The sequence below is a fragment of the Myotis myotis genome, unplaced genomic scaffold, assembly GCF_014108235.1.
Source record: "Myotis myotis isolate mMyoMyo1 unplaced genomic scaffold, mMyoMyo1.p scaffold_m19_p_3, whole genome shotgun sequence".
Taxonomy (NCBI): domain Eukaryota; kingdom Metazoa; phylum Chordata; class Mammalia; order Chiroptera; family Vespertilionidae; genus Myotis; species Myotis myotis.
In genome coordinates this window covers 137381696-137394793 of record NW_023416335.1, presented here as the reverse complement: position 1 = coordinate 137394793, position 13098 = coordinate 137381696, and the positions used below count along the sequence as shown (strand labels likewise).

General features: G+C 37.1%; 1 protein-coding gene across 1 annotated transcript in view; it reads left to right on the top strand.

Moving 5' to 3' along the window:
* The window catches only part of PTPRQ (protein tyrosine phosphatase receptor type Q), a 246130-nt gene that overhangs the window by 55809 nt on the left and 177223 nt on the right, over window positions 1-13098 (top strand). The window contains exon 18 of the mRNA XM_036300643.1: window positions 6836-7005. Coding sequence (XP_036156536.1) covers window positions 6836-7005 — 170 coding nt within the window. The remainder of the gene's footprint in view (window positions 1-6835; window positions 7006-13098) is intronic.

Here is a 13098-nt window from a genome sequence, read left to right as displayed (position 1 = left end):
TTTAAGCAAGTAAGGAATCCTAGAGGGTGCATAATACTAATTTACAAACATATACTGAAATTATTAAAATAATATTTCTCCTAAAGAAACACTTTTATTTGTATCTTGTAAACATCACAGTTTTAGGTGAAGTATAGTGTTTAAAAAATGTTACCATACTCTTTTATAACATTTTTTTTTTTTTTTGGCTTACAGCAAACTTGTTAATTGTCTTTATTTCTATTTAGGGATTGTATAACTGAAAAGAATACAATAATTTTTTCACAATCACATTAACACTTTAAAAATTTAACATACAGTAACATAAATTAAATACATTCATATGGGAACATACATGGGCATGCATACAGCACACACACACATACACACACACACATACAAGTTTGGTCATGAATTCATCAGAAATATCCAATCAAGTACTTCACCATTAGAGGGCAGCAACCATTAGGGAATTATGCACTTCCCTTCAAAAAACAGTAAAAGGATATTTTATTGTTTAAAGAACCTACAAATTATGTTTTATATCACTTTCAAATGAAAATGCTAATGCATATATGGTTTCAATACACTGATTAAGAAAGAGATGCATACGCATAAGGAAAATGTTCTCACTTTTTTCTATTAATTTTTTTCCTTCGAGTTTCTATTAGAAGAGGTTTCGCTTTTATATGTCTTCTCCACTAGACCTTAATTTTTCCTAGTCTCCACCTAAAAACTGCTCTTAAGCATTTCCAGGAAAGCGGGACAGATTTATGGATAGCTGTCAAGCACAGCAGAGCTCCCTGGCCCTCATCACACCAGAGTGCTTGGGTTTGATTGCAATAGCATTTTCTCAACCAAGCTTATTGACCAGCTAATTTCTCTTCTTATGTTATACAATTAAATAATTAAAAACTTTTGTCTTCTTTCAAGTCAAACCAGTTTTGGTGCTTCTGAATCCACAATATAAGATTGTTTTATTGTCATCGTTCTTGGCCTACAGAGAAATAGAAAATATTGCTACATACAATCCCATGTTGTTTATTTTGAATATCATGTAAACATTCATTTCCCTTTTATTTCTGTATTTTTAGTCACAAAATAATAAGTATAATTTTAGGGACATTGTTCAATATATTTTACATGAGTTATTTTTCACACCGAATTATTTTCAATAAATGACTCTTATTTGCCCTGTGCAGCAAACAGTTTACCCTGAGTTTTATCTTACTATCTTCTTGGGCTACTCACCATATAGACCACATCTGTTTGGATCTCAGGAGGGTCCATTGACAACAGGTGGACTCCAGCAAGGGCACGAATGACATGGTTCTTAACTTCTGCATGCCAGCCTTCCTCCATGGAGTGCTTGGGGATGGCTCAACCTTAGGAAGGGCTTCGCTGGAATACTCTATCTAATGCAGTGAATTAGCTTTCTACTTCTGACAAATTAATGAATCCTGGTCCCACTAGTTAAACTTTGTAATATAGGAATCTTTAAACTATATGAGAATACTCTAATAACTCATAAGAACTATATTCTTTCAATTAAAATTGATCTCTCAATTTTAGATGATTTTTTTCATTTATTGATACAACAGAGAATAGATTTTAAAGTTACTCAATTTATTTTCTTAATTTAGATTACTCTATTTTCTTCTCCATATTTTAAAGTAGGTTATAAATCTGTTTAAAAATTCATTAAGAAAAACTTTAAAAAAAATCTTTATTGTTGAAAGTATTACATATGTCCCTCCTCTTCCCCCCATTGATCCCTTCTAGCCTGCCCCCTGCCCCCTACCCCAGGCCTTCAGCATCGTATTGTCTGTATCCATGGATTATTCATATATGCATGCAAGTTCTTTGGTTGATCCCTTCCCAACTAGCACCCTCCCAAGCCTTCCCTATGAGATTCCTCAGTCTGTTCATTAGGACAAATTTTTAAAACAACTGGGGCTCTAACAAATCTCTATATATTCATAGAAAAATGTTGAATTTACTCATATAGAAAATAATATCTGCAATTACATTGCAATTGGGCTGATTTCATTAACACTGAGAATATTATGGTCTACAGTATACTTTGATTATCAAAGAAAAATCAATGTCATGTTATATCAGTGGTACTATATATTTCATAAGATTCCTATATTTGCTTAATATTTTACTGAACAGATTTTTACATAAGAATGAAAAAGATGATTTTGAGGAAAAAATGGTAACTTAATAATCTCCAATGCTACAAAATGTCATGAGTTACCCAAATAAGAGACAGCAGAATGAGACAGTGCTCCTGAACATAGACAGCAGCATTTTCTTATTATTTGTATGGGGCTTAAAAAACCTTAAGTGCCCTGGCTGGTGTTGCTAATTGGTTAGAGCCTCTGTCTGCTCTGCAGGTTTGATTCCTGGTCAAGGGCATGTACCTGGTTTGCAGGTCAGGATGCATGTGGAAGGCAACCAATCAATGTATCTCTCTCTTTTTTAAAAAATATACATTTTATTGATTTTTTACAGAGAGGAAGGGAGAGAGATAGAGAGTTAGAAACATCGATGAGAGAGAAACATCGATCAGCTGCCTCCTGTACACTCCCCACTGGGGATGTGCCCGCAACCAAAGTACATGTCATTGACCGGAATCGAACCTGGGACCCTTGAGTCCGCAGGCTGATGCTCTATCCGCTAAGCCAAACCGGTTAGGGCTGTTTATTTTATTTTATTTTTTTTAGAGAGAATAGAAGGAAGGGAGAGGGAGAGAAAGAGAAACATTGATGTGAAAGAGATACATTGAGCCTTGACTGGTTTGGCTCAGCTGATAGAGCGTTGGCCTGCGGACTCAAGGGTCCCAGGTTCGATTCTGGTCAAGGGCATGTACCTTGGTTGCGGGCACATCCCCAGTGGGGTGTGTGCAGGAGGCAGCTGATCAATGTTCCTCTCTCATCCATGTTTCTAACTCTCTATCCCTCTCCCTTCCTCTCTGTACAAAATCAATAAAATACATTTAAAAAATAAAATAAAATAAATAAATGGAAAGGATTAACAACAAAAACAAATCTTAAGTAAACTTTGTTGCTTCAATATCGCCTAATAACGTTTCTATCACTAGTGTCACATGTTTTGTAATGAGTTTAACATCATATAAAGCAGACAAAGTATTGGAAGCCATATTTACTTCCCCATAAATAGGCTATAGAAGTTAGACTTTTGTTTTCATTGATTTCAACTTGCTACTTTCTGCAAATGGCAGTAAAACTTTTTGTAGGGAAATCACTGAGAGACTGTCAACTTTGTGTTTTCCAGGATTTTCAGTGACATTTATTTTTCAATAGTTTTTGGTGTTTTTTTTTTACAATGTGTTTCTAACGGAAATTGAATTTGCTCCATAATGGTAAAAATTATTTTAATGTATTTTCTTTACCCAGTGTCATTTGTCTTCATTTTGTTTTTTCTTATAGTTTTTTATTTGAAAACTTAAAGTCATTTGGAGTATTTTTTACCAACCATAAATCAACTCTGTTTCTCATTTATTAGCAAAATTTATAGATGTATTGACTTGAGTTTTATATAGTCCCTGTAGACAATACAATAACTAATTGCCTTGTGTGTCTGATTTTCTTTAGTTAATTTGGTATCAATATTAAAGGAGCTTGATCTAATCCACACTTCTCTGGTTTCCCTATAAAGAATTTGTGGCATAACAGATCAAATATCTTTCTGAAGATAAGATACAATCCTGTCTACTTCATTTCCTTTATCCCCTAAGCTTTTTCTTCTTTTATAAGAAAAAAGAAATATAGGTATGCAGTCATTCTGATACAAGTTTGGGGTACATTTTTAAGGTAATATAGAACCATTTAATTTTTACTTGAATCATAATTTTAGGCATTAGTACCATGGGGCAATACTTACTAAGTTATATTAAAACATCTTCTAAATTAGAAGATGAAGAAACTATCTGCTACTATCCTAAGTTGTCTAACTAAGAGATGGCCAACTACGTACTGGGTAGTTTGTGGTATCCTACTACATTAATGTGTTACATCAAATGGAACTAACTGTTACATCAAATTTCACTTATTTTCTAGGAGGCAAGGTTTAGCTGCCTGATTAATTTGATTAATGCAATCATTAAATTGGCTTCATAAATTGAGATTCCACTACATGGATTCAAATTAAATAGAAAAATGACCTTTCTCTTCTATAAATATGTTATGCAATACTGGCTAAGGTTTTATCTACATCGTGATGCCAAAATACAATATGGAAGAAAGGTGGAAGGGGAGCATTGCTAATTAAATGGCCGAGTTGTTTTCGCACTGCTCAGTCAATTGGAAAGTTTCTCCACCTTTGAAAAATATGTGTTGGTAAATATGATAATAAAAAAATAAGCTCTGGGGACAATATCTGTTAATGAAATAAAACTTGTATAAGAGGTGACCTGTGCAAAATGTTTTATCTATCTTATTTCTCCCTCTGTCTCCAGGTGCTCAGAGCAGTGTGACTATATGAGTGCTCTGTTGAGTGATGAACGAATGAATCAATGATAGTGGGATCCTAGCCTAGAACTCTTCCTCCATCCTTCAAAGGACAGTTTTCTCTTGAGATTAGAACTCCTGTGGGAGATCAATCTAAAGAGTTATCCTTCTATTTAGAGATATACCAAAATGTTTTTAGAATAGAAGATTCAAAGGATTAGCAAATTACAGATGTATAGCCATGTATCTCCACTTTTCAGCACAGATTTTACCCTCATTGGACACTAGAATCTTGCCTGCAATAATCAAATAATATGTTCTTTGGCCTGAACGAATTATTCATCCATCTAGCCATGAACTATTCAAAAAAATGTTTAGAAATATTTATATTATTACAATATCTAGAGAGCTTTTTAAATGGTTATGTCATAGAGATAAAAAAAAAAAACCACTCTTAATTACTGGATGAAAACGCCATATAGTTTAATTTCATGGTTAATTTAAGCATGATTCTATTCACTAATTATAGATAACTAGAGGCCTGGTGCATGAAATTCATGCATGGGGGAGGGGGTGTGCCTCAGCCCAGCCTGCACCCACTCTAATCTGGGACCCCTTGGGGGATGTCAGACTGCTGGTTTAGGTCCAATCAGGCCTAAACCAGAAATTGGACATCCCTCTCACAATCCGGGACTGCTGGCTCCTGACCTCTCACTTGCCTGCCTGCCTGACTGATTGCCCTTAACTGCTTCTGCTTGCCAGCCTGATCACCCCCTAACCATTCCCCTGCTGGCCTGATCACCCCCAACTGCCCTCCTCTGCAGGCCTGGTCCCCCCCAACTGCCCTCCCCTGTAGGCCTGGTTGTACCCAACAGCCCTCACTTGCAGGCCTGGTTGCCCCAACTGCCCTCTCCTGCTGGCCCAATCACTCCCAACTGCCCTCCCCTGCTGGCCTGTTTGCCCCCAACTGCCCTCCCCTGCTGGCCTGATTGCCTACAACTGCCCTCCCCTGCTGGCCATCTTGTGCTCCACCTTGTGGTGGCCATCTTGTGACGATGTGAGGGCGGCTACCTAGGGTTTTATTATATAGGATATTTATGGAAGTTGTGACATTAATTTTTAATTTCTTTATGTTATCTTAAAAGGGAACAGAGTAACTTTCCATTCATATTATACCCCTCACCCCCTTAAGGTGTCTCTCTTCTAAGTGAAATTTGCTAAACCTTTACTAATGTGAAATACCTCAGCTTAGGAAAATGAATTTAATATGTTACCACATCCTGATTATAAAGGACAATATTTTTCTGTCATATTTTTTTTTGAACCAACATTTTATAAATTCTCTTGAATCACTTGTTCTTTACAGAAACCTTACATAATAACAAGAATGATATAATTACACCAGTTTTATAGATAAGGAAACTGGATGGAGGGGTGAATTTGTAACCACACATTGAGTTATAAGAAAAATGTGGACAAAGGCCCAGGGCAGTTTGTCCTTGATCCATTACTCCTTTGCACTGGAGTTTTCCTAGATGTCACTTTTGGTGACTTTATATCTAGAACAGCGGTTCTCAACCTGTGGGTCGCGAACAATGAAAATACATCCTGCATATCAGATATTTACATTACGATTCATAACAGTAGCAAAATTACAGTTATGAAGTAGCAACGAAAATAATCTTATGTTTGGGGGTCACCACAACATGAGGAACTGTATTAAAGGATCGCGGCATTAGGAAGGTTGAGAACCACTGATCTAGAACTTGTTTTAAGTATTTGGTGCTTAGTCTTAAACCAATTAGTTTGTCCCTGTTTTTCTTTACTGAAATATGTAAGGGTGCCTGAAATTTGAGACTCATGTAATTAATTTTTAAAACCAGCAGATAAAAATCAATCAACTCTTCAAACAATCTTATGTAATAAATTAAATGATAGCTTAATTGAATTTACCAACTACACTTCATTGTATTCCAAGTCTTCTAGATGTTGTTTTTTGATATGTTGTTTTAATTTGTATAAAGCCTTCAAGGTTTCTATTGTGCATTAATCATCCAAAAATAGCTTCGTCTGGGAAGTTATTTTTTATTAATGTAATTATTGGAACAAATATTATGACATTTTGATTTGGGGAAATTATTCCACGTTATCTTATTTCTTATTTTCATTTTTGAGAACAATGTGTAGAAATTTAACTTTAAATACCCATGTATTTAAAGATTCTTATACATATTTAATTATTGATAAATTAATAATTGTTTTAGCCTGTTTTCTAGATGAATTTCTTATAGATCTTAAATCATTAAGAATTTGGAAAATTTTTTAAAATTTGAAAATGTATTTTAAAATTTCCACATCCTTATTTTTATTTACATTTTTAGTGCCAGGTGCAGTATTTGATTTACAGCTTGCAGAAGTAGAAGCCACACAAATAAGAATTACTTGGAAGAAACCACGACAAGCAAATGGAATCATTAACCAATACCGAGTGAAAGTGCTAGTTTCAGAGACCGGAGTAATTTTGGAAAATACTTTGCTCACGGGAAAAGAGGTATTGCCTTTTATTTTACATCTTAGTGAGCCCTTTCTACTTGGTCCTGGCACAGGATAACTTGGAAGGTTTTCAATCACTCACACAAAATACTTGACAAGCTTTATAGTAGAATGTGAAGTAAATTTGGGCCTTGTTGATAATCTAGTTGGATTATATTTCATTTTAAGACAGATATTATTAGTGAAATGTTATTATTCTCTTTTAGCATATGAAAAATTTTAATTGAGCAATTAAGTAGGCAAAAGGTCCTTTCATATATGAATATTATTATGGTAATTCAGTTGATAATTGTTTCAAAACTCCTATTATAATTTAAATAATCCTACTAAGGTTGTGTTTGCAATTGGAACAACAATAGGTACAGTCATTTTAGTAGCTATTGTTGACAAATGGTTATGTCTGTTTAGCCTTAGGAGAGTAAATTTCTCAGAGCTGCCTTATTTTTAAAAAAGTACATTTTATTAAAGAAATCAAATAACTAAATAAAAGAAATTAAATCATATTATAGATGTAAAATAAGAGGACAATGTTTTTGTTCTGGCCACCCTGGAAGTCTTGCTTTTTGCCTTTGTTTCTGTTAGGAAGCACAAGCAGCTCTGACTTTCCTTCACTGATTTTATTCACCTCTTCCAGCCAGCTCTTCACTGTGAGGACCCCTAAGCCTCCAGACTCGTCAAATCCAGATTGTTGTTTTTAATTGAAATTATTGGGGTGACATTGGTTTTCAAACCATACAGGTTTCAAGTGTACAACTCAATCAAATATCACCTGCACACTGCTTGCTGGGAGCACATAGAATAAACAAACTTAGGACCAGTGAGTTCACCTGGAGGACTAGGTTGGAGGCACTGCCCAATGGTTATTCACCAATTGGCTTCTACTGTTTTGGTTCAAAATCACTGCTTTTTCCAATTGTGCTGTTATTTTCCCCACATGCTAGTCACTCGGTTTCTGACCCCAGCCTTCCTCTGTTTCTGGCATCTATTTGAAAGTTGACTCTTCTAGGTGCTCAATGCACTCTGGCTGCCCAGGATTATTACTCCGAGTTGTTCACCATCTCCAGACTAGGGTTCAGTTTTAATCCTGTGTTGACTCCTTTCTTTTGTGAAAAGATGTTGAGTTCTACTTTCTTTGATACTCGGGTAAAAGGCAAAAACTCAACCCTTTACTCCTGCCAAAAAGGTCTTATATTAGATAGATAGCTCTTTGGGGATGTAGGTGACAGGTCTCTCACACTTGGTTTTCTCTTGAAGGGAAGAGGAGGTTCTAGAGAGACTTGTTTGTAATTTTGCTTCTGTCTATATGATCTGCAATCCCTGTGACACAGTAGGGAGAACATGAGCTTTGGAACCATATAAATCTGGGTTTTGTCACTTACTGGGCTGTACTGGGCAGAGAAGTTAAGAGCATGGACATAAGAGAGAATACTTGGGTTTAAACCTTAGTTTTGTCTTTATGGACAAATGAACTTTGAGCAAGTTGGCCTGGCATCTCTGAACTTCAGTTTCCTTTTCTCTAAGATAGGGATTATAAGACTTCCTAAAACAAAAGGTTGGTAATAAGGATTTCATAGATTAATGTATGTAAAGAACTTAGAACTGTAAGTTGGCAGGTAGTAAGTACTGTGCTAAATAATTGTGACTTATTGTGATTATATTTTAGCATAGATTTTTCTTTTTTAAAAAAAAATTAAAAAAAATTTAAATTACAGTTAACATATAATGTTATATTAGTTTCAGGTGCATAGCATAGTGATTAAGCATTTATATAATTTATGAAGTGATCACCCAGATAAGTCTAGTACCCATCTGATACATGGTTATTACAGAGTTATTGACTGCATTCTCTATGCTGTACTTTACATTCCTGTGACTGTTTTGATAACTGGCAGTTTCTGTTGTGATTATTAATCATGGCATTGGACCATTTGCCTTGGTTGACACTCAATCTTAGTTCCCTTATCATCTCTCGATACAGGAGACATGATACTTTACTTTTGTGATGGTATCTTCTTCATTAGATGGTGTTTGAGTTCACCTTGCAGGGAGACAGATATGGCTAAGGCTCTAAATTCAAACGGGCCAGGATCCTAGCACTGGCTCTGCCCTGTTCTAGGTCAAGAACTTAGACAAATCAACTTTCGGAGACTTGGTGCCCTCATTCTAAAAGCCGGGCTTATATACCCACTTCAGAGAGTGAGGAATATATGAGATAACAGATGAAACCTCTGGGTTAGTGTATTAATTTCTTATCCTTTTCCTTGATGTTGGCACCTGTCTTAGGATGACATTTTTCTTCCAGTCACTCTTTTAAAAAATATATTTTTACTAGAGGCCTGGTGCAAAAAATTCATTCACAGGGGGCCTGCACCCTCTCCAATCTGGAACCCCTGGGGGGATGTCTGATTGCCTCTCATAACCACTCGCCTGCCTGCCTGCCTGATTGCTCCTAACCCTTCTGTCCGCCTACCTGATCACCCCTAACCACCTCTGCCTGCCTGCCTGCCTGATTGCTCCTAACTGCTCCCCTACTGGCCTGTTTGGCCCTAACTGCTCCCCTGCTGACCTGATCGTCCCTAACCACCTCTACCTCGCCTCGCACCCGGGATCCAGGATTCCCTCCTCCGGCTGGCCACAGGCACCTGAGACCTGGGCTTCCCTCCCTCTGGCTGGCCGTAGGCACCCAGGACCCGGGCCAGCTTCGTCTGGGCCGACTGCAGCCACAGGGCACCATGGGCAGGTGGCTTTGCCCGGGCCACAGACACAGGCGCCCAGGACTGCGGGGCAGGCAGATTGTCCCTCTCCTGGGCCACGGGCACAGCCGCTGGTGCCCTGGACCACGGGGCAGGCAGCTTGTCCCTCTTCTGGGCCACAGCCGCTGGTGCCTGGGACGGCGGGGCGTGCAGATTGTCCCTCTCCCGGGGTGCAGGTGCAGGCTCAGCCGCTGGCACCCGGGACCTCGGGGTGTGAAGCTTGTCCCTTTCCCAGGCCACAGCCTGGTTGGTCCCCATTCCTCTCTTGAGAGCTCATTTGTGCCTAGCTGGTCCCCATTCCTCTCTTGTGAGCTCATTTGTGCCTCCCTGGGCCCCAATCCTCTCCCCAGTGTTGAGTGTCTGAGCAGTTAAGGCGTGATGGTGTAAGGGTATGATGACCATTTGCATATAAGCTCTTTATTATATAGGCTTTTTCAATTACAGTTGATGTACAAATTTATATCAGCTTTAGGTGTACAATCTAGTGATTAGACATTTATATAACTTGCAAAGGGATCATCCTGGTAAATCTAGTACCCATTTGATATCATACATAGTTATTACAATATTATTGACTATATTTCCTATACTGCACTTGACATCCCCATGACATTTCTATAACTGCCAATTTGTACTTCTGAATCCCCTTTTTTACCTATTCCCCCAACCTCTTCTAGCAACTATTAAAATGTTCTCTGTATCTATGAGTTTTTTTCTGGTCTACTTCTTCATTTATTTTGTTCATTAGATTTCACACATAAGTGAATTCATATGGTGTTGTCTTCCTCTGTCTGACCTATTTCATGCAGCACAATACCTTTTAAGTCCATTCTTGTTGTCACAGATGGCAAGATCTCACTCTTTTCTTATGGCTGAGTCATATTCTATTGTACATATGCACCACTTCTTTTTTAACCATTCATCAATTTTTAAAATATTTTAATTAATTAATTTTTAATAATCTTTATTGTTGAGAGTATTACAGAAGTCCCCCTTTCCATCCTCATTGCCCCCCTCTCCTGGGTTCCCATCCCACCTTCACCACCCTACTATCTGTGTCCATAGGTAATGCATGTATCCATATAAGATCTTTGGTTAATCTCTTCCCTCCTCCTCCCCCACTTCCCTCTGAGATTCCTCAGTCTATTCCATGTTTCCATACCTCTGGTTCTATTTTATTCGTTAGATTGCTTGTTTGTTTATTTTGATTTTTTGATTCAATTGATAGATATGTATTTATTGGCATTTTATTGTTCATAAATTTTCTTCTTCTCCTTCTCCTCCTCCTCCTCCTCCTTCTTCCTTCCTCCTTCATCCTTCCTCTTCCTTCTTTCTTTCTTCTTCCTTCTTCCTTCTTCCTTCCTCCTCTTCTCCTCCTCCTCCTCCTCCTCCTCCTCCTCCTCCTCCTCCTCCTCCTCCTCCTTCTTTTTCCACTGCCTCCGCCTCCATCTCCTATGTCCTTATGCCATAATGAAGTGACAGCTCATGGGCAACAGTGTTTAATACTGTATTTGACACATAATAACTTTAAATGTTAGTCTGTGAAGTAGTAACAATAATACATATTCATTTAAATTTTTATCATTTGAAGACTGATGAGAAACATCTTTAGTCATGGTTTCTAGGTCCTTCCTATTATTGATTATGCTCCTGTATATATTTTCCTGTTTGTCAATGAGCCTCTTAAACTTGGCTGAACACAATATTCCGTATATAGTTTTACTAGAACCAACTTGAACATAATTAATTTCTCCTTCGGTGTAGATTTTCTACTTCTATCAATGCAATGAACAAAATTAATTTCTTTGGAGGATTCATTCTACTGAGATTGAAGTCTGAAGTACCCTAAATTCATCTGTCCATGAACTCTCTTTAGTTTACTTTCACACTCAGGTCTCTTAGTTATTCTTATGGTAGAACTCTGGCTCATTTTCTTCCAGAAGATACCATCTTGCTACCTAGTATTACAATTTCTGAGATTCATACAAGTACATATTTTTCATACAACATATTTTTCAAGTTTATTAATGTTTGCCAGCTAAATGCTGGCTAATTGCTATGGAATGAGGTTGAGAACAGGATTCAGTAGCTGTTTAGGATTGCTTGAGATAAGTTTACTTTATTGAGCAATAGGAACATAAACAGAATCAAGCCTTAAGGATTTTTTCACCCAAATAATGTACAGAATGATATGGTATCTGTTAGGAGATGTCAAACATATGCTAATTTGTAAACTTTTCTTTTTACTATTGCTTCATAATAGATAACATAAATCATGTTATAGTCTATTATAAAATATAGAAGCATTTCTTAAGAATAAATTGTTATTAATTCAGCATAACTTTGAGTGAGTCTAAATTGGTAGATATAATTCAGGCTATCTAGATACGTATATATTTAGGGTTTGTTTTAAATAAAATCAGGTTAACTATAATGAAGAATATTACATGTAGACTCAGGTTGGTTTATTCAGGTGGTTTTGGAATTTAACTCTAAGGACTCCTAATTCTTTCACAAAAATTCCAAAGATTCCTGGGTAGCTTATAAGAGGCCTTTCATGTTGATGAATTGTGACATTCCCTGACTCGGTTGTTCTCAGCTGGGGGTGATTTTGCTCTCCAGGAGGCACTTGGCAATCTCTGAAGACATTTTTTATTGTCACAGTTAGGAGGATGCCATAGGGACCAGGGATGCTGCTGAACCGCCCACAATGCACACAACAGCTCCTTAGAAAAAGAATTACCTAGCACGGGATGTCAGTAGTGCTGAGGGTGAGAACCTTAGGCCAACTCAGTGAGTCCCAAACTTTTGGAAGTTGCAATGGATTTCCCTCTGCCTCATATTTCCTTTATTTCCACTTCTGCTTTTCTCTGCCCCTTCCCATTACTTCTTAAGTTCTGATTCTTTCCCATTATTGTTTGCTCTTAATTTTTTTTCTTTTTCATCTATTAAAAACAGATTAGAATCTAGTGGGTTTTTTTTTTATAGAGGCAAAATATCAGAAATACCACAAGTGGCACACTTTATGATAATTAGTAACATTCTAGGTTATGATGAACCCAATGTTCTTATCATTGCCCAAGTTAAGGAGGGCCTTTCCAATGAATACCAGAATTTGGGAAAATTGCAGATAGAGTATTCAGGTCAACTCTTACCTTGAAGTGGCAGTATATCAAGAGAGATGCTTAGCCTAGTTAATTGATGGGATGCTAGGGTTTAATTTCAATAATTTATCTGACATGGGTATCAATATTGAGAGATTTAATGCAAAATAATTGTTCAGGGCGAAATTCTTTGTACTACCTCATTGTACCTTCTATAGTAGTTTGTACACAGTA